Genomic DNA, 27091 nt, shown 5'->3' with positions numbered 1-27091 from the left:
TCATTGGCATTTAACTGACGAAATAATCTAATTTCAATATTCATATGATTGTTTTCATTGCCATATGTTTCAATTGATGACATCGATTTTGCTATTATTACAGCAGGGATGTATGTTGACTTGTGACGTTCGTTGTGACGTGGAGCCATGTCATTGGAGGCTCTCGCAACCATCGAACGAAAAAATTTTTAAAGACGAGGAAATCACCGTTATTTTATTTCTGTTTTATTGTAGCGAAAATTTTTTTCTTTCTGGTATAAGCAAATAAACTGCAAAAGAAAAACGGTCATGGTCATATTGACTATTGAGATTGAATTCATTTTCCACAGAAAACAAAACGTGTGTAAAATAAAATGAAAATGGCACATGTTTCAAAAAGGAAAAATGTCCTTCTGCATGAATCATATCACAGATTTTAAAGTGTGCATTAAATTGACTAAGTCTCAAAAGAGTTTAACTGAAATTGCAGGACAATTTAAACATTTTTTGAGTTGATACAAATTTTTAAAAAGTTTTTTTGTACTGGTCATTGTTTAGATCATAGTTAAAACCGAATATGCCAAATATTGATTTAAATGAAAGTGAAAATAAAAATTAATGAAACACCCAATGAAAATAAAATATATCATGGGATCAGCAGGTTCGTAACTTCTTAGATTCCAGAACTATCTTTGACTTCCGGTTACATAAAAATCAAAGAATTACATATCGAGCGAAAAAAATATATCGAGAAGCTTTTTAAATCGATTGTAGTGATCGATTGAGTGTGTTGGCACTTCTGCACATGTCAGACTTTCTCAGTAAAACATATTAATTAGATATAAAAATATATATTTCATCATGACGGAAACCAAGTCAAATGATTCTGAAAACAATGCCAATATACAACCGACACAACAACCATCGAATACTAAAAACGGTACAGTGATTCATTTTATTGAAATGTTATCTGTTCCAACAGCTGTGACTATTCCATTTTTGTTGACACAGATTCAAGCAAAGGACCAGAAAGTATTTATACTATACCACTGTTGAAATTAATCAAAGAGGCGCAACAACAACATGGCCTTCGACACGGAGATTATCAAAGATATCGAACATACTGTTCTAGCCGTTTGCACAGGTAAATAGACTTGATTTTGAAGTGCGAGTTGTATTGCACTTTCTAACACAGTTTCTTTGCTCAGGTTGAGAAAAGTCCTGCATTTTCCTCAAGGAGATAAAAAAGGATTCAAGAAGAGGGTAAAAGTTCATATCCCAATGTTGATTTGATTCTTTAAACAATTTAAGATTTTCGCAGGAAGTCACTTTGGACAATTTAAAGGATGAAAAGTTTGTTTATCTTCCCTTGATTCAAGCTGAAAGGGCTTGGGGATATGCAATGCAGCTGAAACAAGAATCCAACACTGAACCTCGGAAAAAGTTTCATTTGGTTGCCAGACTACGTAAGGCTGTAAGCCACACAATTCATTTGGAATACATTTGCCAGAGTCCTCTATGTGATGCAAGGACTAAACTGGAAGCTCAAGCCTATTCAGCTTGGATGCAAGGGACTCTTTTCTTCGAACTTCAAGAATGGAAGCAGGCAAGTGAAAAACTTGTGCTATCCCAAACCATTTATGAAAAACTGGCATCTGCCCTTAATGAGGACGAACAAATCTTGTACAAACAACGCGTGGAAGAGCTTAATCCTAATTTGCGTTATTGCGCTTACAACATTGGCGATTCTAGCGCCCAGCAAGATCTTTTGAATATGCGCAGCAAGGGTGGAAAATCGGAATTGGATGTCTTGATCGCTCAGACTCGTGAAAAGCAAGCGGCTAGCCTTCTGGAAGTTACGTGGCGAGGCCGTACAGTCCCCGTTCGTTTGGAGAAAATTCGCGTATTCTTATTGGCATTCCAAGCCCTTGATTCTAGCATGGGAAAAGCCAATGACTTTGAAGCAAAATTGTCGGGATACGAAACCATTTTGCTCGATTGTAAAGAAGCTATTCAGTCTTTAAAAGAGGATTTGGCAGCGGTCGCGAAAACCAAGGTTGATGTTCAAACACCTCAATTGGGCTCGCAGCAATACCTGCTGAGTTATTTGACATTTTTGCGAGCAACGCTGACTATTGATCGAAATTTAGTGATGGTTGAAGTATTCAAGAAAAATTTCGCCGCTTACCAGGTATTAACATTTCAATTTAATTCTCAGTTTGAATTAAAATTCATTCGTTTATCTATTTTTCTATGCAGAGCGGTGAATCGAAAAAAGTTGCCAAACCGCAAGAGGGTGTGAAACTTTATGAAGCAATGGTTCAATTGTCTGGCGAGTTGCAAGGGCTGCAAGGAATAGAGAATGATAAGAAATTTCAAAACGACCTGGAGTTGCTTGTGAAAGTTTTCAAAGCCTTCCGTTGCTATTACATGGCGTTGACATGCCAGGGCAACCGTCAGTGGGCCGAAGCTTTGGCTTTGTACCAGCGAGCTGAAACTTACATCAACCAGACAGAAGGGAAAAAGCTCGGCGACTCTGAATTTACCAAGTACAGCCGTGTGGGCCAAGATTTAGTTCATCTGCGCAGTCTCGTAAACTCAGGCAAATGCGCAGCCCACGCCCAGAATATCCTCGGAGTAGAGGATATCAATGCTGCCATGAGTGGACTTACCGTGCGCTCTAAAAAGGTATGCACCTGATATGCTCATGCCCTGTCTGCAATAATTTCTACAAATCCTTGTGTTGTTACTTGCAGAGTTTATCACTTCGACTGGACGAGTTTGTGGAAGATTTAAGCTTAACTACCGCAACCCCTAATGTCATCAAGTTGCCACCGACTATGGCACCCGTGCCTTGCAAGCCGCTGTTTTTCGATCTTGCTCTTAACCATATTAGTTTCCCGTCATTGGCGGAGAATATGGAAAACAAGAAGAGTACAGGAGCCGGAATTACTGGATTCGTCAAAGGCTTGTGGGGTTGGGGCGGCAAGAAATGAGATATCCACCAGGTCAACGAGAAATAAAGGGAACATTTATAGGTTCTCAATTGCTATTGGTGTATTGGTGGAAAAAAAAATACAAATTCATTTCAACCTTAACTTCATCAGATCGATTTCGTTATAGATGTGGTAGCGATGGATAAAACTGGTTGAGAGATCACAGGGCGAGTCAAAATAGTAGCGATATTTTAAAATTTGCATCAATGCCGGAAATGGAGATGCATGGGTCTCTCGCGTTCCATGAATTGGTCAACATGTCGAGAGAGAAGAGGTAGGAACATGGGCGGATTAACGCCGTTTAAATCGGAACAATTATGAGTTGGAGCGTACAATTGCAAATGAATTCTAGTGACGGAAACACCGAGAACCAAAATAATGACGAGGTACTGCAAACAACAGTATATCAAACAGATCATGAAAAGGACTTGTGGTGAAGGTTGTGTCAATATCGAAGCCATCATGAGCGAAAATATCAGCTCAGAGGAAGGTAATGCAGACGACATTACATGTCGTATTTGATGAAATTTAGTCGTGAGATTCATAACTGTTTAGTGCACAAACAACAAAATGTTATTATACATTATATAAAAACAAACTCAAGAGCAAGGTTAAAACTTGTGTTTGTACTGTTCTTACTAAATTTCATGTTGTGTGTGTGGCAGTTTTGTGGCTATAGCATGAGCTACTCCAATTACCAGTTTCCAGACTGAACTGAGCAACAAATTCTTTTTCCTACCATTTTTGTCTCTCTACCCACGGTATTTATACATTTCCTTTTTGGGCAAAAATTTGCTTCAGGGCAAACTGGTCTTTTTGAAGACTATAAAGGTCTTTCGACGTTGTGACAACGTTATTTGCTTAAAACAAAAATTCCACCCCTGCATGTTTTAGACGGACTAGAAAAACGGCCAAACCGATGCCAAAGTAGACGGAACTTTTCTAGCTCTACGTGACCTGATTTCCTTTTCCGACTGATACCTAACAACGGAAACTATTTTTAAATGCGAGCTCCCCGACGTCAGGGTAAAATAAAAAAAAAAAACATTTATTGAAAATAAAACTAAAGGTTTTAAAGGTTTTAATAGAGGAGAACTAGTTATATGCAATTCTGGTTACTTTTTCTTTTTAAGGACATGGACGCTTTGATATGCTACCTTTGCAATTATTTAGGATAGCAGGTTGTTTTAAAGCGTCATTTTAGCAGGAATTCTCAAAGTCAAATGAATTCCTATGGGAAAATTTTACCTACGCCCTTGCAAGTGTATGAACTTTTTGTCCATTTTAAGGGGTAAATTGTTCTTTAAGTGAGGAAATCTTGACCCCGGCAATAACATAACCTCTATATTTTTATTTTTAGATGTAAGTCGTATCTTCTAGAGAAAAAGAATTTCTCCGAATTCCACCTTTCAATTTCTATAGGCTTATTTGGCAAATTGTTCTTTAATAGTCGACAAGTGCACCTCTCTTAAACCGATTTCCGTTTAATAACCCCAAATGAATTTAGAAATCCACAAGGACTTAAAGTGGCTTCCTTATTCATCTGCTGGTAACTCTCGAAGTAAAATACTATTTATAGAATTAGTGTTAATCTAGCCTATATGATTCATCGCATACGTCGGTAGACATGAACATGTCGAATCGAGGACATTGATGTCAAAATCCTAATTTAAAAAAAAATTAAAACAATTAAATGGTGAGCAAATATTTAAATAGTTGGTTAAAATGAAAGAAAACATATTGTTTTTAGAAAGATTGACGCGTAGGGTCCATCTCATCAATGTGCGTTGGCAGCTATATATGGAGCTGGGAAACGTTTCGGATTGGCTATTGGCTGCAATGGACGCGAGCTGAGACTGCTGTTTCTAAGTTTACACGGGCTTTTGCTTCCGCGCACGCTATGGATTGTGCCGGGCTACTGTAAGCGTGTATACGGGGATTGGCATGTAGGAACCCGAGCCGGGCGTCGGCGACGGGTTAGCCTATAGTTAGCCAGGGTATATAAAGGACGGACGCCGAGATGTTCATTGCCCAGTTCTCTCTCAAGGAGCTACTGGAACATACTCGACCTTCTCTCCTTTTGAACTAAATCTTTCATCATGGTGAGGCCCATTCTGCATCAAAATTCTTAGCACCTGTGATCTTTAAATTTGTTCGGACTTGAATCGAAAAAACCAGTGTTTGTGAAAATTTTCCATTTCGTCTTTTAAAAGCCAAACAAATTGTGTTTCTCTCAAGTACCCATCGTGATCGGCACCTCGTATACAGTCCAACAACTCTATACACAGTTCCGGTTCCGAAAATAGAATCGAGGGTGCCTCACGACGGGCACTACAATTTGACTAGTGTACAACTTCTAGTAGCTCGGAATAGAAATCTTTCTTAAACAGCTGCCTTGTTTTCTGGAAGATGTGAATAGCTTTTTAACCCCCCCAAATTTTTCCGATTCGACAGGGTGATGTAGAGAAGAAGAAGAAGAAGAAGAAGAAGGAAGAGGAACCCGCCGCTGATGCCGCTCCCGCCGCCGCTCCCGCTCCGGCTCCCGCAGCTGTAATTCATTATTACCTAATAATTCAACTTTAAATTCCAGAAATACTAATTGATTGAATTATTTTAGAGTTCTACCAAGTCTGGTTCGACTGGTGGCTCCAAGAAGCAGGCCGCTCGCTCTGGCAGCAATGTCTTTTCGATGTTCAGCCAGAAGCAGGTTGCTGAGTTCAAGGAAGGCTTCCAGTTGATGGACCGCGACAAGGACGGAATCTTGGGCAAGAATGATTTGCGCGCCACTTACGACGAGCTGGGCCGCATCGCGTCCGAGAAGGAATTGGACGAGATGCTCAAGGATGCTCCAGGACCCATCAACTTCACCGCCTTGTTGATGATGTTCGCCGAAAGGCAATCTGGAGGTGCCGATGAAGATGATGTTGTTATCGCTGCCTTCAAATCTTTCGATGATGGCACCGGTCACATCGATGGTGAGAACTTGCGACACGCCCTCATGACCTGGGGTGAGAAGTTCTCCGCCAAAGAAGTCGATGATGCCTACGCTGAGATGACCATTGACAACGCCAACCGCATCGACTGCGCTGCACTCATCCAGATGTTGACCTCCTCTCCAGCTGAGGAAACCGAAGGCGAGGCTGCTTAAATTCTTTTTTTCCCCACCACCTCAAAAAAGTCGTTGTTTTCTCTCCTTTTTCTTCTTCTGTCTTTTCTCTATCATTAAAAAAACAAAACAAAAAGAAATTCACATGCAATCTGCAAGATCATCAGCAGAATAACAACAACAACAACAACAACCTAAAAAATAAACTGTTTCAAGAAAATCCTTCCTGCTATGATTTTTTCCTTCATTTTGTGCTATGGGAGTTGTTTGAGTCTGGTTCCTATCAACACCAGTTTAAAATAGTGATGACTTCCAAATACAACTACTCTTAGACCGGAATTGGAGGTATTGTGAATATATCATCCGTCTTAATTGTCTCTTTATTTATTTCAACTCTAAAAATCCTACTAAACTAGAAAGCTACTTTTTCTGGAGCGATATGGTTACATTCAAAAGTTTCGCGGGTCATTTCATTTTGGTTTTTCGCCTCGAGAGGCCAGGAGGGTAGGCTAATCACAATCTCAATGTCAACAAAAATCGCAGATTACCGTTTACGTCATCGTGAGTCTGCATGTTTTGTTGTAGGTACACATTTTCCGCAAAACATTCATGGGAATGAGCTTACTGAGCTGTGTGTAATATGCTCGGTGAAAGTATACTGAAGACCATAGGCTGGAAAACAACAGTAATCGAGGACGTTGAGTGAAAATACAAGTCGGCCTTCAGACGTTAATGCACATTCGTTCTCGGCGTTACTATGTCATCCGTTGTTGCATTTTCGGCCTTGATGGAAAAAAGAAAGTGATGTAGAGTTTGTGGAAGGTATTTGCTGCTGTTTAGTGTTGAATTGAACTTCAGTGTATGAACGATATTGCTGGTGCCCAAGAACATCTTATTGTGCAACAGATCACAACATTGCTTTAGTTTACTACAATTCCATTGAAGAATTGTATCTCCACATTTGTCTAAACTTTGGTCTATAATCAGAGATTTTGGTGTTGTATTGGTTGGGCTTATCACTTACTTGCCACATCAGTGATAAACGTTATTGTGGTATGTGTAAACATGTGGAAATAGGGTCCACCAGCTGATGACAAACTGTGATTTCAAAGGGTAGTTTCTAATGGATACCAAACAGATTATTATTAATTTCATTGACATTCTTCTGAGGGTTCCATCCCTGTTTATTCTAGATGAAGTATTCCAATCTAGTTTAGCTGATCTTGGATTGTATCCATGTTCGCTACTCCCATTGCACAAAGAGGCAGATTTCGATGATGTAGTGGGGGATTCTAACCACACATTATCCAGGCCTCTCCATTCAGTAGCAAATTACGATATAGGAGTGTTTGGTAATCTAAGCCAAAGTCTCATTAAGGTCATTGAGTTTGATGGCTCTTCATTGTCATTGTTCAACATCGACATTGCTGTTTGCCAAGGGTTATTGGGCTCCATCCTACAGCTAGCCCTGTTACTTTCAGGTAATTCACAACATTCACTTCTACAAATTCAGTTAATTCAATCTTAATTCTATTCCAGCAACATGTGCCGCGTTGTTTACATTGACATTATGGACGAAACATCTTGTGAAAATCTACGAATTTCTTTTCTCCTTGTTGCTGGTGACTGCCAGCTATCATTTTAACCAGCAAGCCTCCATCAGTTTAGCAACAGCTACTATTGTACCTTTGAGATCGTTATGGAGGCTCGAATTGGAAGTCGTTTTCCGAGCGATACCTGGTCTATTTTTTATTATTTTGAACATCGCTACTCAGTCAGTATTGGCGTCGGGCTATCTTGTGGTCAACTTTGGTCCTTCTATTCCTGTTCTGCAAGGATTGCTGGCGTTATGTTTCCTTGTACCTAGTTTGACTGTGATGATTCCTATGGAGAGAAACACTTTCCCTCTATGGTGTTTTATGCTACTCTCACTCCACATTGCACTTGTGGTTTGGATCAACTTTTCTCTGGTACTTAATACTTTCTATATTTTATGATGCTCATTCAAACGAAAAATTATTTATTTATTTATTTCATCATCATTTATGGATATTGACCCTATCGTAAACATTATTTAGGTCTATAAAGAAGTAAAGGAGCGGATTTCTTATGTCGTTTCTTTTATTCGAACGGAGGGATTCATGGCTTTCGCCGAAGCAGAATGGCTTCGCTTAAACATCCCACTTATTTTCCGTACTTTTTGGATGATCCGCTTTGGAATGCATCTGTACATATACTTGGCTTCTACGGAGTTTGGTGACTGGGCTGATGGCGATAATTTAAAAACATTATTTAAAGTCATGCTTATCCGCGGATGCGAAACTTTACCCGCCATCCTAGGGATGTCGTCCATTTTCTCGTGGTTCGCCGGAAAGGTACGATCCATCAAAACACCCGTAAATTACTGTATATTAAATATCAAATAATAATGTCTGTGTTTTCCTTCCTCCAGTTTTACGTCATGTGTCAGCTCTTTTTAATGATACCACACGATGAGGTTTCTCACGTCGGTCCCGTTTCGGCAGTACTTTTCATCATTTTGGCCTTTCAAAATGGATTGAGCACATTGCAACCAGCAGCTCGGCTCGTCCGTTTAGGACGCAATATTGTTCTCCTATTGGCTTGCTTCCTCCATTTTGTACATAACGCTGTCGACCCCGTTTTGATGTCTCTTGCGGCCAGGTTTCTATCCATTTACCAACTTTTACATATTTTTTTAATTACTGATATTTAACTTTCATTTACAGTGCTAATCCCGATATGACTCGTCACGCGCGAGCACTCGCTGTCAGCAGTATTCTTACTATCGTCGCCTTTTGCGGTCTATACTTTCTCTGGACGACTCACTCAATCAGCACTTGGTTATTAGCTGTGAGTGGTTTCAGTCTAGAAGTCATCTGCAAAGTTTTCGCTTCTCTTGCCCTCTATGGACTTTTCCTGATCGACGCAAAACTCAGTGAATTCTGGGATAAATTAGATGACCACGTCTACTGCGTCAGGTAAAAATATTTTGCTACATTGTCTTCGCCCATAAATGTCTACTACAATTGGTCGATTTGTCACTTACTGAATTGCTGTTAGGGATGCCATAAAATACTTTTCAGAAATATGGTTTTACCATATTTCCACTTGAAAATTTTATTGCCTTTTAAATCGTGACTACTACTGGGTAGAGAACAAGTCGTAAACCGACTGTCATGCTGTGAATTGAAAATGTTGAATTTAATAGTCGTTTAGATGAATTTATCATAGTAAAAAATAATTGGTGCGAACTCGATATACTTCCATCTGTTTTGCGCAGTGATATAAGGGATTTGAGTCGTGACTAAAGCTATTTTTTTACCGACAGAGAAATTGTTTTTAGCTTCTGGTTTTGCTTTATTTCCCCGGTAACACAATTGAGGTGAAAAAAGGGATATCACTGTTTTTAGTTGTCCATACAAAAGAAGCGCGGTAACTAACCCAAATCGTTTTTGTTGATTTCAGATTTGCCGGTCGAGTATTAGAGTTCCTCGTCGGTTTATTTCTACTCTGCAATTCTGCCTTCATTTTGATTTACGAAAATGGTGGAGCCATTCGTGCCGTACTGGTGGGTTTGCACGCTTATTTCAATTTGTGGTGTGAAGCACGAGTCGGTTGGAAGATTTTCACCCGGCGTCGGACAGCCGTTCATAAAATCTCCACCCTCGAGACAGTTAACGAATTGGACAAACTGGATGACGTTTGCGCAATTTGCTTTCATGACCTAAAGCCAAGTGGCCCTAATAATGTAAGTCAAATTTCGCCGACAAACATGATTGACAATGGCCTATAACACGTTCAATTATTTTACTAGGTGACGGTCAAAGTAGTTGTTACTCCGTGCCGACATTACTTTCACGCCGTCTGCCTCCGCAAATGGTAATTCTCGGTATGCAATTATGACTGACACGATTTCGTAATGGTTTTTATTTCACAGGTTGTATGTGCAAGATCGTTGTCCCATGTGCCACCAGACTCTTTGGTCGCAACTGAATTCTTCTGTCGACGAAGCCGCCGGTCCACGCTACGAAGATCAACTTCAGGAGCACTTACACTTGGATTGAAGGTGCGACAGAACCACCTAATGTGTATGCAGTCTATAATTTGCCGAATAGCTGATTGAATTGCGGAAAACTAGTTTAGAATGATCGTCAAGAACGCGTATTAAAAACCCGTCTTTCAAAGTCCTCGTATCATCAATAAAAACTGTCCGTGCACGAAAATAATGCTCAAGAATTTTGTATTGGAAGGTAGGGCCAAAAACAAGCTACATAACATAGACTTTCTCTGCATCTTTGACAGCGAAAACTTCCTTGGTGCGAGGACATGTGACCATTCCATTGTTGCTCGATGCCATAGTCCGCAAGGCCTGTCGATTTAAAACAAACATAATATGGTTGGACTGGTGCACGAAACCTGAAATAAATACCTGTTCTCCGTACACACGGCCGTTGGGTAGCATCATAGGTAAGTTATGTTCGTTGAGAGGTAAGCCCGAAAGGCGGCAGATCAATCTTGATTGTGAGCAATGAGCGTGAGGTAATCGTTCAGCCAACTTGTTCAATGGTTCTTGGCACACGGGACATTCAGCATTCCTCTGATCCATTGGGCGATAACATTGCCTGTAAAAATTCAATCGATTAAAGTGAAAAGTTCTTTGAAATGGCGTTAAAACTTACGGAGTTTTCATTGCGGAGAGTCCAGCTTGCAACGCAACAGCCAACACAGACAATGGAGCCAACTGGTAGAGGCGGAAATAGTCTTGACGGAATTCTTCAGTCAAAGCATTCCACCTTGACGTATCGAGCAACTCCTTGTATGGTGATACCTCTGAAATGCGTACACGAATTAGTATCCTTAAAGATATCCGGTTACATTTTTCTAGAACTCACGAGTGTCAGAAGGGAACGCAAGGAGGGCGAGAGCGTGCTGAAGTTCCTCCCAGGGCACATCGTCCATGTTGGTCAAGTACTTCCGGGCGTGCCGTACAGCGTCCATTCGGCGATCAGACCTGATGAGTTCGACAAATTCTTGTTGTCGGAGATGAAATTCCAGGGTAGATTTAATTTTCCTCAGTTTGCTTTTGTGATCGTGAATCCATGCCAAAGCAGCTTGAGTCTGTTGCTGGGCCAGGGTCAATTCAACATTTCGTGCAACCAAGAAGATGTCCAAGTTAGTAAGCTCTGCCAATTCTGGATTCTGCTCCACCATTTTCTGAGCTGTTCAAAAAGAAACTGATTAAAGGAAGATGTTGGCATTCTAAGGATATTTACCAGTGTTGTAATGACCAGCTCTCAGTAGATGTTCAACAAGGTACCTTTCTACTCGAGTTTTTTTCCAGAGTGAGTATGTGATGGAAGAATCAGTAGTTGGAATAATACCAACAGCTCCCAATTTAAGGTGTTCCACCCTTCTTTTGCAGTTCTGAGCAGCATCCAGCTCATCACTGATGGCTTCTTCAACCTACATCATACATTTCATGTGAGTAAAATATTAAATATTGGTGTAAAGTGATGCCAAGTTGGAACCTTTCGTTTCATTGTCTGTAGTTTGTCAACAGTAGCTCCAAGCAGACTGCATATTTGGTCTACTTGGACAGGTGTTCGAAACAAGCTTTTTTCCAACTCAGTGATTGAATTTTGTACATGTGACACTTCCCTGTCAACAGTTTTCTGCCCTGCACGGAATTTTTTATTCAAGACTTCGTATGGGACCTGCGGGTGGTGAACAAAAGAGACCCCAACGTAAGACAACCGATCCTTGTTAATGGAATAAATATTTGGAAAAACTGAAAGATTAATCACCTTGAGCGTAGGATGTTCCAACGACTTTAAATCAGCCATGACTAAAGGAAAATGGCAAGCTCTTCAAAATACTGCCTAATGTGATGAAAGTTGAAAAAGATTAGAAGAACTTTGGTGGGAGAGGGTTGGATGAGAAGAAAGAGAAAAGTAAATAGTCGATAAATAACGCCATCTACTGGTGAGCAAAGTAACACCAAATCGTGTCATCTAGCGGTAATAATATTTGTTTTCTTACGTCATAGTATACGAAGCCGAACCGTACAGCAGAGATATTTGGACTGGGTGGAAATATTCACGGTTGATTTCGTTGTCCGTCTCGAACTTAAAGTTCTGAATGTAGACACGTCCCGTACCCTAGCGTTTTCTCTCGAAAAGTTGGGAAGCCGGTTATGATCTCAACGAAAGCGTCCGTTGTGCGCCGGAGGGTGTCTGGTTTAAAAAAATCTAACCGCGACCACCATTTCCAAAGCTTACGGTTAATTTACACCACTTTGTAGATCCGTATCAAATTGTATCATTGTTACTGAATAATGCAAAGCACAAGTGATTGAAACGAAAGTTTCACAAACTTTGCTTTACTCTGTGTTGGTCCTACTTGTCCATCTGCAAACTTTGTTATACTCGATGCTTTTATCTCGGTTGATCTCATCGGTTGGAATTCCATTACAGTTGGATGCAACCGCAATGAAGAAGAACAAAAGAATTTAGATTGGTCTTATCAAAGAAGTATATTTTTCGTGAGATAATAAACAACAAGAATGATAAGACGGTTAATAAGAAATAAATTGATTGTCCGTCGGCGCCGTCATCATCTCTTGTCAGACGCGCCGAGAAGGAGAAAGGAATAGTAAACTATCAAGAAAAAGTTTTCCCCTTTATTATTTCTTTTCCTGGCGAATATCCAAGGACAACCGGACTTTACAAAGAGACGAAGAGGACCGGTCTCGGATACGCCTAGTATATAGCATAGCAGACTGTGGTCTTTATGTATTTTTGTTTCTCTTCCTAGATGTCGCTAGTTGAAAATCGACCATTTTCATACCGTATGCTTAGCACTTGGACGGCATTTTGGTCATGTTAAATAACAAAAGTACGTCTTGAGCATTAACCTTAAACATTGCTGAGGATTGAATGACGAATTAAAATTCTACGACATTCAAGCTATCCGATATGCTAAAATACTTGATAATTAAAGGTAGGCAACAGGGAGTTTTCTAGGAAACAAAGATTTGGCGATTTAGTGGCTGTGACCAATTTACGTGTACCGTATAGCGGTCGTCGCATCAGTCCAGTCCCGGTTGTCCTTGGATATTCGCCAGGAAAAAATAAAACTTCTACAATAGTTTTCCCCTACCCCGGCGCGTCTGACAGAAGCTGAAGAATAGAAACGATGATGGTGGCGACGGACAGCCAAATTCACATACTTTTTTCATTCCTTATTCTTATCAGATATTTCTTCTTTTAACACCTTTTTCTCATTTTTCTTCCTTTAGCTTTTTTTCCTCTTCATTAAATAATAATTCGCTGTACATTGTGTGATACGACCAAGAAACTTTATTTAGAAATCCAAACTTTTTTGGGAAAAAAATAATAAAACTATTCCAGAAAACGCTAGATTACACGGTAGGGATTTTTAAAGTTGGCTTCGGACAACAAAATCCAGCAAAAATATTTACCCGCTCCAAAATTTTCCCGTGTTTCGTGCGCATTCGATATAGCCCAAGGCTTTTCTTTTGTGATCACAGCACACGTGTCCTGCCTTTAGCCAACCTCCTCCTCCTTCTTTTCACCCCCCACCTCCTGAAAAAACTCTTTGCGCGCACTCTGCCGAGTGTGTGAACAAACTCATTTTTCCTATTGGGGATTCACTATATATTTTTCTTTGACTCTTTTCACTCAGAGAGCGTCTGCCTCCCACCCTCCCACTTTTTCTGAGGTGGCGGTCTGTCGATTTGAGTCGGTCATAGAAGACTGTGGCGCGTTGTGTAAGCTTGAATATTGCTCTTGTAAAGTTTGCCAAGGATTTTTCATCCACATCTTCCCAGAAGCAGTACAACACGAGAGTCAGGTAAGAAAATAAAAGTAGCCATTTCGCTGGTGGTGTGTCTTGGCGCCCGTTTGCCAAACAAAAAGAAAACCGCCTCGAATAAAACTCCCTCCTTTTTGTTTCCCCTATCCCGCCGGCACACACAGACCAAACCCTCTGCTCAATGCCTTGAGTACGCGCTCAGTGCTTTGCAGTGTTGTAGCGAGAGAACTCCACGCCGACAGCCATTCTTCGATTATCTCTCTCTGTGTACAGTGTGTTGTGTGTCTCACTCATCTATAAAACGTTGTGTGCGTCTTGTTCTTCTTCCGCGTGGTGTTTCAGCCATTAAAGACATTCAAGTGTAATTGATTCTTTGAATTTATTTATATCTATTTAGAGGGTTTTTATTAGCAACCAGTGAAAGTTTGACTAGTTTGGACATGGCATAAAACAGGTTGATTGAATTTATTTTCTTGACATTCACAGGTTTGTCGAGGCGGGATTTGAACTTTTAGACGAATAAACAAATTTTGAAAAATTTCGCTGCGTCTGGCCGGCTCGTCTTTCGGGGTAGGTGCTGCTGCTGCTGCTCCTGTCGACATGGACAAGCGCAAGCTGATGCCCAAACGGCAGCGGCTGGATGGTGCCGTCAGGACAGGACCACTTAACGGTAAAAAACAAAAATTTTTAAAACTTTTTATTTCAAAAAAAGAAAAAAACCTTTTGTCACGCTTTTCCGGTCTGCACAACACCACTACCGTATAGTCTGTCATCCAGAATCTTGGAAATAAAATAAAAAAGGATAAATGAGATGCACAGGAACTTTGGTGTCGTGAAAGGCGAGACGTGAAATCCGTTATCATGAAACAGGTTGTACCGGCAGCCATAGTGATGCATTCAACCGACAGTTTTCTAAGGGGGGTGGGTGGGAAAGGAAGATAGGGTGGTGGTGGTGATGATGTTAATTCCTCAATGAATCTTGTGTGTGTTTGTCATTTATCTTTTTTGTCATAGCATGTATCAATATTGTAATCTATTATTATCTTCGACCATAGGACCCCTTCATAGCCGGCCGTTGGTGGCGCTACTGGATGGCCGGGATTGTTCCATCGAGATGCCAATACTCAAAGATGTTGCTACAGTGGCCTTTTGTGACGCCCAAAGTACTTCCGAAATCCATGAAAAGGTATATACACGTCAACAGGTTTTTTTTAATGATTACAGCAGACGTGACGACCTGTTCGATTGAATAATGCGCAAACAGGTTTTGAATGAAGCTGTTGGAGCTCTTATGTGGCACACCATCACGTTGACCAAAGAAGATCTGGAGAAGTTCAAGGCGCTACGAATAATTGTTCGTATTGGCAGTGGTGTTGATAATATCGATGTTAAAGCTGCCGGCGAATTGGGAATTGCTGTTTGTAACGTGCCCGGTTATGGTGTGGAAGAAGTGGCCGATTCAACGCTATGTTTGATCCTGAATCTCTATCGACGTACCTACTGGCTAGCTAATATGGTTCGTGAAGGCAAGAAATTTACTGGACCCGAACAGGTGCGCGAAGCTGCTCAAGGATGCGCCAGAATCAGAGGCGATACACTCGGCATCGTCGGATTAGGTAAAACAAATTTTGGAGCCTTTTTTTATTTTAAATTCGCCCATTTTTTTTAATTAATTTTCTTTGTTCCAGGTCGGATCGGATCAGCTGTAGCCTTGCGGGCTAAAGCCTTTGGTTTCAACGTCATCTTTTATGACCCTTATCTTCCTGACGGTATCGAACGCTCTTTGGGACTGACCCGGGTCTACACCCTACAGGTATACAATTTGTTTTAAAAGTCTTTGATAGAATTGATTTTGAAATCTTTGTTTTTTGATCCCATAGGATTTGCTTTTCCAATCAGATTGTGTGTCTCTCCATTGCACCCTGAATGAGCACAACCACCATTTGATCAATGAATACACCATCAAACAGATGAGACCAGGCGCCTTTTTAGTCAACACGGCTCGAGGTGGCCTCGTTGACGAATCGGCTTTAGCTCAGGCTCTTAAAGACGGACGCATTCGAGCGGCCGCTCTCGATGTTCACGAAAATGAACCCTACAACGTGTTCCAAGGTAGTATCAATTAATCAAACGAGCATCTCTTTTGGCAACATTTCGTGAACTGTTTTTTTGTTTTCGACTCTTGTTGAAGGTCCTTTGAAAGAAGTTCCCAATTTGATTTGCACTCCACACGCCGCTTTCTACTCGGACGTGGCCTCGACCGAACTCCGGGAAATGGCAGCAGGGGAAATCCGCCGGGCTATCGTTGGTCGCATCCCCGATTCTTTGCGTAACTGCGTCAACAAGGTATTTCCGGCCTTGCTCTCCTTTCACAATTTGGCATTGTTTTCATATTTTTCTTTTAGGAATATTTCCTCGGATCAGGACCCGCATCATCTGCCTATGAATCTTCGGGTGCTCCTGGGAGCGGACCCGGAGGTCTTCCCTCTCTTCCGGCTGGATTGAATGGTGGTTATTATGGTGCCCTTCCAGGCGTACCTGTTCAACCGGCCCATAGTTCCGCTCCGGTTGGTCTGCTTGGTCCTGGTGGACCCATGAGCAGTTTAGTTGGCGCTCCGGGTATAGTTTGATAACATTTTTCTGATTCCAATTGAATCAACCCCACTAATATCACTTGTTTTTGACAAGATGTAGGTGGGCCTGGTGGCTTAAACGATCGTGATCGAGAGAGGGGGCCAAGTGTGGCTCACGACGCATCCACTCACCGCATGGATTCAGCGTCATCAGCCAATTCAGCCACGGCTCTTCAGCATCCGGATCGGATCAAATCTCCGCCTTCGTGAAGGTCCCTTGTTCCCTTGATCCCTCCACTTTTACTCAATGGACGCCAAGTACAAAATTTAAAAAGAGACTCTGAGGAGAGCCTGTGAATTACTATATCGTGGCCGTCATTAATCCAAAAACAGAAAAAGTTTAAAACAATGTGTGTCAGTGGAGAATTGGTCATCGTCGTTCCGGGGGGCAACACATCAGCCACTTGTGTTAAATAGACGATGACGAATCTCCCGCCACCTTTCGTCTACGCCATTGACAGAATTTCTTCCATTGGGATACTTAGTGCAACTGTTTGTTTGTTTTTTTCCTCGCCGCACTCCATCATGTAGCCTCTCGATAAAAGTGACGATGGTCACCACATCACGGCCATTTTAAGTGTATCGACCACTGTGTTAATTTTTTTCCTTCAAGTCCTTTTGCTGATCGTCCTCCAAACACAGACAACATCGTATCTTTAACTGTGTACAATTTAACACGTTTCCCCATCCCGTTCGCATCATGTTTTCTTTTTTGCCATCCTTTCTTTCTCCCATCCCCCCTCCCGTGTTGATGTGACCACGCGGATGTCCTAGGTTAAAAATATGGGTACTGCGCGTCCGTCTGGCTATTATACTCCTCAATCAGGATTTACACGGATTACAAAGAAACGAAAAAATACATGAACCATTTGTACATGGATTACCTCTTACTTCAGTTGAAAATATTGCCATTATCATCGTGTTTATTTATTTATTATTTCGTAATAATCGTAATTAATTTAACGCCTTTGAATAATGTCTGGCGTATCTTCTTCAATAGTTTCTGTAGCTTGCCGATTGTGCCCACGATTTCCAAGCTCACCAGGTCGAAATCCGTAACCAGTGGAACCACTAGTTGCCACTGGAGTGACCAAGGCATCTGAAGGTGTTCGTAACGGACCAATTCCACTCATTGCTGAGTCATCTGCCCTAGCATCTATTTCAAACATAAATTAATATTAGAAAATTAAAACAACCACTTTCAAATGTGAAAATTGTACCTAAATAATAACCAGGGGTATCCATCTGAATCACATCCTCTTCGCTAATGTCTGGCATCGACATGTTGCTCACTTCCATGGCGGATGCCGAAGCCATGTGTCGCTTGCTAACACCAGGAGTGACCATTAAATGACTGTTTGATGTGTCAGCCAAGTTGGTGATGGGCGGTGGGATATCTTTCGGAGCTCCTATTGAATTCAACAGGTTTAAAAATACAATCCAAAACATTGATTATCGGTCTTACCGAGAAAAGCTGGTGCTTCGTTGAGATATGCATCCAGCACGGAATTCAGCATCGTTGTGGAAAAAGTATCATCTCTTTTAAGGGCTAGGGCTTTCTGGAAATATTCAATCGCCTGATCGTACTTGAGTGTCAAAGCATAAACGTAGCCCAGAGCTGCGAATGTGCTTGCTCGCATAGGACTAACGAGTAATGCTTTTTGGTGGAAATCAATGGCTTGGTCGTATTTCTTCAACTTGCGAGAGACATGGCCTAAATTGTTCAACAAGGGCTCCCAAGTGTCGTCCATGGGGAAGTCGTTACAATCGTTATTAGAGGTTGTATGGCGAAGGCGAGACACCATATCAACCGCTTGTAAAAAACACTTTTCCGCCAATTGATAGTCACTGTTCTGGTAGGCCACAGCACCCAGTTCGTGGAGAACAAAAGGGTCGTCTGGTGCTAACGAATTTGCTTGATTAAAGAAACTATTGGCTAGCCGTACGTTGCTCATCAATCCGTGCTCTAGGCCGACATACAACATCGGAAGATGCGAACTAAAAATAAATAAGAATTAGCATACTTTCGACCAAGTTTAATGAACAGAAGAGGATATTACCCGCGCATCAACTGTGAAGCTTTGAAATAGGCAGCCATTGCTTGATCGTGTTCGTTCTCGGCAGCAAAAGCATGTCCACGCATCAGCCATGCAGCTCCGAGATTCCGATCCAGCGTTGTTGCTTTATGAAGGTATTTACGAGATTCTTCGTACCGACCAATGACGTAGTAGTAGCAACCCACAGCGAACCACGACGTGGCATTATCGGGCTCAGAATCGACTAACCGGTGTGACAATGTGAACAAACCTATAAACAAATCAAGAGATCATTAATGGCTGCATCTATGGGAATGTTCTTGAATGAATAATACTTTGTGAATTTTTCAGTGCCACTAGACAGGTGACGTATATAGGTAGACACGCTTGGTGATTTTGATCTGCTTTCATAATCCTGCGTCAAACTCTGTATATTAAAAACTAACTACATTAATATGGAATGATAATTCGACTTACTCTTGGAGCATGTTGTAACATCCACGATAATCACACCCATTGAGCATCCTCTGAGCGTGATTGACCCGAATCGACAGATTTTTGCGCAAAGGAGCCAACTCGCTTGAAGGAGCCCTTTCTTCGGGTTTGCAATATTTTCTGACTTGATCAGTGTAAAGAGCTCTCAACAATGTCGCTTCATCATCGTAGCTAGTGCATTGTTCATCAAAGGGAAGATGTTCTAGCAAATCATTTTCTATTGAAATAGGAAAAAATTGGTTAGAGTCTTAAAACTAAAAAAAAAAAAAAGTTCGACACCTTCTTCTGGAGTGAGCATTTCGTGACGAACCAACATCTCAAAGGCTTCATTGCAGTAAACATCAAGTTTCAGTGCCATTTTGTAGTCTTCAATGGCTGGAATTCGGTTGTCCATTGCTTCATGGACCTTTCCTCGAAGTAGATACATTGAACTATGAACCTAAATAATTGTATAGTCAGGAAATGAATAAACAAAGAAAAACTGTGTCAGAAACCAACACTTTGCTGCTGAGTTGCTGAAGGGAAAGTGGAATCCATCTCTTGATTCTTTTGTGTTAGCACAGCTGTGTCATTCCATATGTGATCATTTTTCAGTAACTGCAGAGCTTCAGAATACATTTGTGCTTCATACAAAGATTGAGCAGCAAGATGTTTGCAGATGAGATGTTTCTAACATAAATTTTGTATCAATGTAATGTGTAATGATGGTAAAAAATAAAATACTTCATGCAAATGTGCTTGTGTAATGAGTTGAGAAGCCCGATGATATTGCTTGCAAAAATACATGCATTTCCCCAGCATATAAACATCCTGGAATGATCCATCAGATGCAGTGGCTGCTTTTTCAGCCCAGTACAGAGCTGTCTGGAATCTTAGCTGCATGACATGGGGAAAAGAAGGTGAGACAGAAAAAGATATCTACTTGTCAGAATTTTGGGACAAACAGTGATTAGAATACTGTAAGTACGTACAGCATCAATAGAGGTAGCCGTTTGTGACCGGAATTTCTCAAGCATTTCTTCGATCTTCATTCTTCAAGATGACACAAATTTCGATAACTATTTAAGAAAAAAGCAATAACAAAAATTGGACTTAAACAACTTCATTCAATCGGCTGCACATGATATTTGAATCAACAAAGTTGCCAAATTTATGTGAGTAACGGACATAATGCATGCCGTAAATTATATCAATATATCTATTTTAAATTCAAATTTGACTTGTTATTTATTTATTTATTTGTCACTCATCATGACAAATGGTAAAGAAATTATTTAAAACGAAAGAATTCATCTCCAATTCTCTTTTTATTGGCGACAAACACGTTAGACTTGGAGAGAATAACTCTGAGAATAACAAAGTGAGCGGCACTGAATACGCCGATCGTCGACATTCGGTTACATTACATTACACACAAAAAATAGACTTGTGTAATTCTCATGGCCTCGAAAATTTAACATACAAGATTAAAGTATCATTTTCAAAAGCTGAAACTTATGCCACCGATTGATTTATTGACACTGTCGTAATAAATGTAAAAATTCACTTAATGAGTCAGTATAAAAATCTGGTATCAGAAGGTGTTGTGGTTTATTATTTTGGTTCTGTTCAACTTGTCTCAGGTTTGTAAGTTGTAACGCCAGTTAAGACAAGAGAGTTATTCAACAGTTCTTTTCAAAACTTTTGTTTGTATTGCACTTGTAAATAGTTGCATCAGTTATTGCCTTTTTTTATTCAACTTTGAAGCTACTTTACTTGCGTTTTCCAGATTACTCTTAAGAGATTCAATGAAAAGCAAAAATAACTTGATTCGTTGATTCCCCTATTTCTTATAGACCTTTTTCACAATGCGGAAAGTCGGGATTTTACAATCCGGCAACGCCGCAATCGGCCATCTTTGTTCTAATTAATTTTTCCCCGTGTAAATTCCCATAAGGAATCGGGGTCCCTTTCTTTTTAATTCATTTTCTACTTATTGGTGTCTTAAATCCAATATATTTCTCGTGGATCTTGTTCCCCGAATAACTGGTAACATTTTCATGTATGGAAAGTATTACTTGTGGCTTATATTAATTATGTAATTTGAACTTTCATTAGGTTGTTTTGATTCTGGAATGTCAAAACCAAAACAGACATGTTGTGTGTTTGCCGTTTGGCTGCGGTAACAGATACAATGTTTATGAATCTGTTACTGTAAGTTTTGCATCCCAAAAGTTTTATTGGACATCCACAATATGTGGTAACAATTCCCTCAAAAGTATTTGGGGTTAACTAGTTTAAAATTTACTAATTCAACTGCTTTAACATTTAGTTTCCTAATCTGACGAAGCATTCACTATGATTAGGCTACCTGATTCATTATCGTTATTTATTTATCAGTTTAAGAATACTCACGATTCTTTTTTCTAGAGAAACATTGTATTAAACGAGGTGAAAAGAAGTTTTTAATACAGATACTGAAGATGTGACACTGTTTCAACTAGTTATTGTCTTTTCATTTTTCAATACTTTTATTCGAAGAACCAATGCCTGGTTTTCTAATGCAAGAGCTGTGTTGCAGGTAGATGGATGCTGCTCGTTTGTTGATGTGTTAATCAAAGGTGTTCTGCATTGGGTATCTCCAGCGTTATCTTTCATGACATCAGTTACTGCATCTTTTGGAACGTGTGGGTGTCTATGGGAGAAAATGATGAAATATGTTAAGTAATGTTTGAAATGACATAATCAATATAAATAATATACCATCCTCTTACATCTTTCAACATATACTAGCAATCTGCCTTCTTACAGAGCGACTAATTCTTTTAACAGTAGCCATCCCAATGGAATTATTCTCATGATTACGTGTTGGTGCCAGATGCCCAGTCAACATCTTTAGTTAAATACATAACTTGGCTGACCTATTCAGAGTTCAGACACACAAACATACAACATGTCTGTTTTGACATTCCAGAATCAAAACAACCTAATGAAAGTTCAAATTACATAATTAATATAAGCCACAAGTAATACTTACCATACATGAAAATGTTACCAGTTATTCGGGGAACAAGATCCACGAGAAATATATTGGATTTAAGACACCAATAAGTAGAAAATGAATTAAAAGTAAAGGGACCCCGATTCCTTATGGGAATTTACACGGGGAAAAATTAATTAGAACAAAGATGGCCGATTGCGGCGTTGCCGGATTGTAAAATCCCGACTTTCCGCATTGTGAAAAAGGTCTATTTAGGTTTTTATTTTTCTCGCGCGGTTGTTCGCGTTGCCATTTTGTTCCCACTCAAGCTGAGCAACATTTAATGACAAAATTCTGCTGTCGTTTAATAATTTGAAAAATATTTTATTGAAGCTAAAGCCTAAAAATAAAACATATTAGTTTATTCGTATGATTAATGATAAATGATTTTATAGATTAATGATAAATGATATGGCATTATTCAGTTTTGGGAAACTCACCGGTAGAGGGAATACGTCATGCTCGACGATGTGAGTGACAGCCAGGCACATTCGAATTCACTTGAACATTGGCAGTGAGACAACAAGGTCTGTAAGTTCGGCAAGGAAAGTTAAAATCGTTTTTGAGATTAGTGTATGTTACATTCTGTTATTTTGTTAAGTTAACTGAAGGGTGTTCAAGTTTTCTGTAGTTATTTAAAGTATGCTTGATTTTAATGTGATTCACATCGTTTCGTATTATGTCATCGCTTTTTTTCCTATTAAACGTGGTAAGTAATTTTTCTGGCTTGTTGCAGTCCTGTTAGATGATTATCTTTCAAGTCTCGTTCGTAAGAATTTGACTAGGTCAATTTATTGATTCCAAACTTAACTCATCTGATTTTTCAAATACTGTTCTCATTTTCCATCTTTTATCTTCACCAAGCTAATCTATGCATTTTTAATTAGGTAATTCAGCTGTAGGAGTTGTAACTTCATGAAACAATCTCTGGAGATTTGCTCAGGTAACTTTACTCTCATTATGTAAAGAAATAAATGAGTGATGAAACAACTTACCCAATCTGAGGTGGAATGATATATCACTTAATTCATCCTTACCTACATTCTCTGAAGTGCATTTAAATTTTAAAATATTGTTTTGTCTACCCCAGTTCTTACACATGTCTGTTCTCATAGGTAGTGCATCTACCTGCCTCATGCTTTGAAAGGAAAATGTAGAGGTGTGTATTATTTTCAATTCTGACTCGTTTTCTTGTACTATGTAATGGTTTATTATCCCTGTCATACAAAATGTTGGTGACATCTTAACAATGGTAACTGTAAAATTCTTAGAATGTTATAGGTTTAAAGTAGTCATGCTCTTGTGTTTTTTTTTCTAAACTTATGTTTTGGTTACAGGGCTTCCGATGTGTGGCGGAGTCTATCGTTTTTCGTTTCCTAGTCAGCGACGTGTCCCACAGGTAAATTTAGTGTCTCGTTGTGGTGGTTTGCAGCGAATGATTATTTTATTATACCGCCCCAGTCTGAAGGACAGTGTTGATTGGTTTTTTCTCAATGAACAATTTTTATAGTCTATTTTCCCTCTGGTTGAGTTTAAGGTATTAATGTAGTCTTGTTTTATTTTTGCAGGATTGTCTTTTTTGTTGGTGCTGGGATGTTGGATGGCAGGTAATAGTACAATCTTTTTCTAAATCATTTTTTCTTTAATTGATGATAGCTAAGTACGATGCATCCGTTATACGCGATGGCTCTGCAACAAAATCATGAAATCTCTTGCCCTCACTGAAAGAACGACTTTACTGCGTAGTAGGACTTGGTTAGGAGTTTACTTAAATTATCCTCTTGTAGTTCAGGTGTTTGCGCGGCTTGATTTCCTGGATTTCATTCTGTGGAGGTATATGTGACCTTGTGGTGGCTTTGCAGTTGATGTGATCGGTCGTCTTTCAGGTACTGAGTTGGCTAAGGAAAATAATTGGGCTATGGTGTTTTTAAGCATATGCCTGATAAACCGCACGGTTTTGATGCCAAGCAGGATACTAAACTCATTGCTTTGGAATTCTAAGGATTATTTCTATCTAACTTTGTATTTTATTGTCTCTTTCATTTGTCTATTGTCAGATGTTAGTGCGCAGCTCGATTTTACAATGTAGACATTTTTCAGGTAATTACAAGACATGTGTCAAAAATTATCCGATCGCCACGCCTCCTCCTCAATCGATGGGGAGGAAGGTGCCTAAATTTCGAACGGGGATATTATAGTCACGTAGGAAGCAACTGAGATTGTGTTGATCTTCAGGTTGTGCCTTAAACGGAGACGACACTGGGCGTAAATGGATATTTAAGTTTAATTTTTTTACTTTCTATTTAGCGTTACTGTACCGTATGATGCCGTGCTGCCGGATTATTAGTGAAGGGCAGGTAACTGTTAACTTCCTAGTTTTTCCACTTAACGTCCCATATGATTTTTCATCTTTCGGGTCTGAATGTATTTGGATGACAACTTATTTTTGCTGATGGAGCATTGTATCAAGTTTCAACTTTTCTTTTATCTGATACTTTTTAACGTGGTAAAATTTTTCGACAGGTTGCTATGCGGTGCGCGTTGCAGCTAGCTTTGTCAAGGCGGATCTTCTCAGGTAATGTGCACAGGTTTTTTGGTTGCTGCATTTGTTTCGTCTTGTTGCCGAACGTGGATTTTTATGTTAGTATTAAGTATCGTCAGTTTAGGGAATAGTGTGACGAAAGTTTAGCACTAGAGCATTGGGTTCTGAATTCACAATAATTATTATTTCCAATTTATTGTTTTGATCGTTTCGTGCATGGACGAACTGAGGAAGTATTAAGTTAGTATTAAAATTAAGTTGAAATGCTTGAAATGCTCGTCTTGTATCTCACAGAATTCCCTATTGGTCTTAACCAGTGAATATTTTTCATCGAGATGGTTATCCTAGAATTGTAAGATGAGACTGAAGGATTTTAGGAAATGTACAACAAAGGTACAAAGGTGATGAAATGTTACCATCTTTCTACAGATTATTGTGACGATTAACAGACCTGTTCTGATTGATTTGAGGACAAATCGTTTTACATCTGAATTAGTTAAAATCAATATGATTAAACATCCATTGTTCATTGTTATTTTAATTTCAGGTTTTTCCGAGGTGTGTGCAGGTCTTCTGACGGATTTCACAGTTAAGGTAACCAAGTAAACTACTTTAAATGAACTTATTTCCGGTGATGATCATTTTTTCTGATTCGCACCATGTTGCTTTCTGAAGTCAATCAAAATATTAGACATGCATGACTCTGAGGAAAGTTATTTTTTTTGTATTGAATGAAGTCTTGATTTCCATTAATCCATGTGCTTTGAAACATTCTTATAGGTTCCAATAAGATGAGGTTGATTTGGGGTTTCCGGTGAGATTTCTGTATTATGTGAAGGTATGTTATATGCTCATTCTAGCAAGGCTCTGTGTGTTAATTTTAAGTGATGACATAAGATTTCTGTGTCCAGGCCAATGATCATTTGTGATATAAACTATTTTGGTGACTACTGATATGTGTATATTGGAAAATCTAGCTTAGCTGTCTTCTGCAAAATATTTTACTGTTTCTATTTGGGTAATAGATTGTTTTTGGACAACAGCCTGCTGGACTTCAGTATTGCCTTTACCTAGGGTATTGATGCTGCAAATATCCTGGTACGAATTTATTCGTCAATTTACCCATGACGATATCATATTTCCAGACATACGCAATGGTGGTAGAAACTGATTTATTGAGACTGAGGAAACTACACTTGTCGAAATACGAGAAATTTTGTGTAACTCGTTTTAACGAGTTTTATATTTTTATTTCAGGCGGCCGCGCATCTTAAGGACTGAAATATTACTGTACAATTGCAAACGATATAGTCTTCCTTTTACAGGCGAGAAACAGGCCGTCACAGTAATTCAAGTATTCATCTTCTGAAATTCGCTCAATCCTTAATCTGTCGTCCTGAGATGCCGTGTTATAGTGGAAAGTCAACGTACAGGTAATTATCAGATTTTTGTGCATTTGGAAGTTAGCATGATGGATTGTAAAACTTTCTGACATCTCTTCTGAGTTCATCATTGAAGATATCTTTACAGCTGAATTTTTTGAATAAACTAATGAAGTCAAGGAGTGAGGCTTAGGTAATGGTTCAAAGATTTGTTTAGTTTCAGGTCAATGCTTCGCAGCTTCATCTAGCACTACCTTATAGCGCGACATGCATTCAGGTTGGTTTAAGTTTGTTGGCATACCCCACTAATTAAGCCGATTGATTAAGTCCCTAACTGGCTATTCTTTGGTATACGGTGGGAACAGTAAATGCTATTCCGTGTAAGGTCTTCTACCCAATTGCTTGGTGGGATATCTAAGGGTTAAATCAGCAATATATTATAATAATAAATTAATAAGCTAATTGTTGTATTCGCATTCTTGCTTTCAGTTCGGAGGCTGCTATTCTTTCGTGGAACTTGTCTGAATCGGTTTCTAGCTCATTCTTGGATATCCTTTCATTGTTGAATAAAAATTTGAAATTCACTTAATTTGTTAGTTAATTTTTTGTATCACAACTTTGTTTCTTAAATACAAATTTCATGGAATTTCTAAAGGACGTGTCTGTGATTTTTATAAACTCGCTCTGATATGTACTAAATTGTACTATGACTGTTTAAAAACATATGGTCTGTTGCAAAGTCGATTGTGAATGTCAGTGACCGTTCGTAATGGTCGCTCTTCAATAATACCTTTAGGCAAATGGAAATGACACCTCCCTTGGCTAATAGAGTTCAAGAGTGAAGAATGAGTGACCTAGGAACATGCTGTTGTTGTGAGACAAGTTAGTGTGGAAAGGATTTTTCCTCTTTACCATCATTTGTGATTGACTTGACATTTATTTATTGTTGCCTGTTTTATTGTGCCACAATGAATAGAAACACATTCTGAATAACTGGGAGGTTTACCTTACGAACTGGGTGTTTTTCCTTTTAGAAATCCACTGTCCAA

At 39.5% G+C, this 27091-nt stretch overlaps 6 protein-coding genes and 4 long non-coding RNA genes across 28 annotated transcripts in view; 7 read left to right on the top strand and 3 right to left on the bottom strand.

Moving 5' to 3' along the window:
- Window positions 1-27091, top strand: part of LOC124328801 — a 72025-nt gene that overhangs the window by 41578 nt on the left and 3356 nt on the right. The window lies entirely within an intron of this gene.
- Window positions 740-3077, top strand: LOC124328728 (signal recognition particle subunit SRP68-like). Its single transcript, XM_046787554.1, has 6 exons — window positions 740-919; window positions 991-1123; window positions 1188-1242; window positions 1301-2170; window positions 2239-2667; window positions 2736-3077. The coding sequence occupies exons 1-6, from the start codon at window positions 841-843 to the stop codon at window positions 2973-2975; spliced, it is 1806 nt and encodes a 601-aa protein (XP_046643510.1). The 5' UTR covers window positions 740-840; the 3' UTR covers window positions 2976-3077.
- Window positions 4949-6420, top strand: LOC124328767 (myosin regulatory light chain 2-like). Its single transcript, XM_046787606.1, has 3 exons — window positions 4949-5077; window positions 5430-5525; window positions 5593-6420. The coding sequence occupies exons 1-3, from the start codon at window positions 5075-5077 to the stop codon at window positions 6121-6123; spliced, it is 630 nt and encodes a 209-aa protein (XP_046643562.1). The 5' UTR covers window positions 4949-5074; the 3' UTR covers window positions 6124-6420.
- LOC124328719 (protein TRC8 homolog) lies at window positions 6594-10325 on the top strand. The gene is made up of 8 exons (XM_046787540.1): window positions 6594-7562; window positions 7621-8051; window positions 8160-8456; window positions 8534-8763; window positions 8829-9080; window positions 9568-9850; window positions 9917-9981; window positions 10040-10325. Exons 1-8 carry the CDS (start codon window positions 7205-7207, stop codon window positions 10164-10166), a joined length of 2043 nt encoding a protein of 680 aa, XP_046643496.1. The 5' UTR covers window positions 6594-7204; the 3' UTR covers window positions 10167-10325.
- LOC124328748 (E3 ubiquitin-protein transferase MAEA-like) lies at window positions 10326-12066 on the bottom strand. The gene is made up of 7 exons (XM_046787583.1): window positions 11907-12066; window positions 11631-11816; window positions 11376-11565; window positions 10995-11321; window positions 10782-10932; window positions 10532-10724; window positions 10326-10471 (listed from the first exon to the last, which is right to left on the bottom strand). The coding sequence occupies exons 1-7, from the start codon at window positions 11943-11945 to the stop codon at window positions 10370-10372; spliced, it is 1188 nt and encodes a 395-aa protein (XP_046643539.1). The 5' UTR covers window positions 11946-12066; the 3' UTR covers window positions 10326-10369.
- On the top strand, window positions 13808-17458 carry LOC124328734 (C-terminal-binding protein-like). Of its 2 annotated transcripts, none has more exons than XM_046787562.1 (10): window positions 13808-13974; window positions 14100-14296; window positions 14422-14605; window positions 14991-15121; window positions 15200-15551; window positions 15624-15748; window positions 15816-16047; window positions 16127-16281; window positions 16341-16554; window positions 16624-17458. In XM_046787562.1, exons 3-10 carry the CDS (start codon window positions 14536-14538, stop codon window positions 16776-16778), a joined length of 1434 nt encoding a protein of 477 aa, XP_046643518.1. In that variant the 5' UTR covers window positions 13808-13974; window positions 14100-14296; window positions 14422-14535; the 3' UTR covers window positions 16779-17458. The 2 variants fall into 2 exon arrangements, with proteins under 2 accessions (XP_046643518.1, XP_046643519.1); XM_046787563.1 differs by having other exon boundaries at window positions 13809-13974; window positions 16630-17458.
- On the bottom strand, window positions 17290-20232 carry LOC124328721 (cell division cycle protein 16 homolog). The gene is made up of 10 exons (XM_046787542.1): window positions 20071-20232; window positions 19823-19975; window positions 19598-19768; window positions 19379-19538; window positions 19082-19316; window positions 18940-19019; window positions 18629-18875; window positions 18034-18566; window positions 17789-17977; window positions 17290-17724 (listed from the first exon to the last, which is right to left on the bottom strand). The coding sequence occupies exons 1-10, from the start codon at window positions 20128-20130 to the stop codon at window positions 17528-17530; spliced, it is 2025 nt and encodes a 674-aa protein (XP_046643498.1). The 5' UTR covers window positions 20131-20232; the 3' UTR covers window positions 17290-17527.
- On the top strand, window positions 20936-21567 carry LOC124328799. The gene is made up of 2 exons (XR_006916483.1): window positions 20936-21127; window positions 21197-21567. It is a non-coding gene; the product is annotated as an uncharacterized LOC124328799 (long non-coding RNA).
- LOC124328792 lies at window positions 21496-22328 on the bottom strand. Of its 2 annotated transcripts, none has more exons than XR_006916475.1 (3): window positions 22134-22328; window positions 21842-22064; window positions 21496-21773 (listed from the first exon to the last, which is right to left on the bottom strand). It is a non-coding gene; the product is annotated as an uncharacterized LOC124328792 (long non-coding RNA). The 2 variants fall into 2 exon arrangements; XR_006916474.1 differs by having other exon boundaries at window positions 21853-22064.
- On the top strand, window positions 22599-26704 carry LOC124328786. Of its 17 annotated transcripts, none has more exons than XR_006916452.1 (16): window positions 22601-22827; window positions 23006-23061; window positions 23234-23277; window positions 23456-23517; window positions 23687-23725; window positions 23911-24004; window positions 24176-24218; window positions 24426-24475; window positions 24642-24693; window positions 24996-25061; window positions 25208-25254; window positions 25336-25498; window positions 25686-25758; window positions 25918-26093; window positions 26260-26319; window positions 26532-26703. It is a non-coding gene; the product is annotated as an uncharacterized LOC124328786 (long non-coding RNA). The 17 variants fall into 17 exon arrangements; XR_006916453.1 differs by having other exon boundaries at window positions 22602-22827; window positions 24955-25061; window positions 25441-25498; XR_006916447.1 differs by having other exon boundaries at window positions 22600-22827; window positions 24955-25061; window positions 25219-25498.

The sequence above is a fragment of the Daphnia pulicaria genome, chromosome 3, assembly GCF_021234035.1.
Source record: "Daphnia pulicaria isolate SC F1-1A chromosome 3, SC_F0-13Bv2, whole genome shotgun sequence".
Lineage (NCBI taxonomy): Eukaryota > Metazoa > Arthropoda > Branchiopoda > Diplostraca > Daphniidae > Daphnia > Daphnia pulicaria.
The sequence above is the reverse complement of the archived record's forward strand: the minus strand, read 5'-3'. Positions and strand labels throughout refer to the sequence as shown.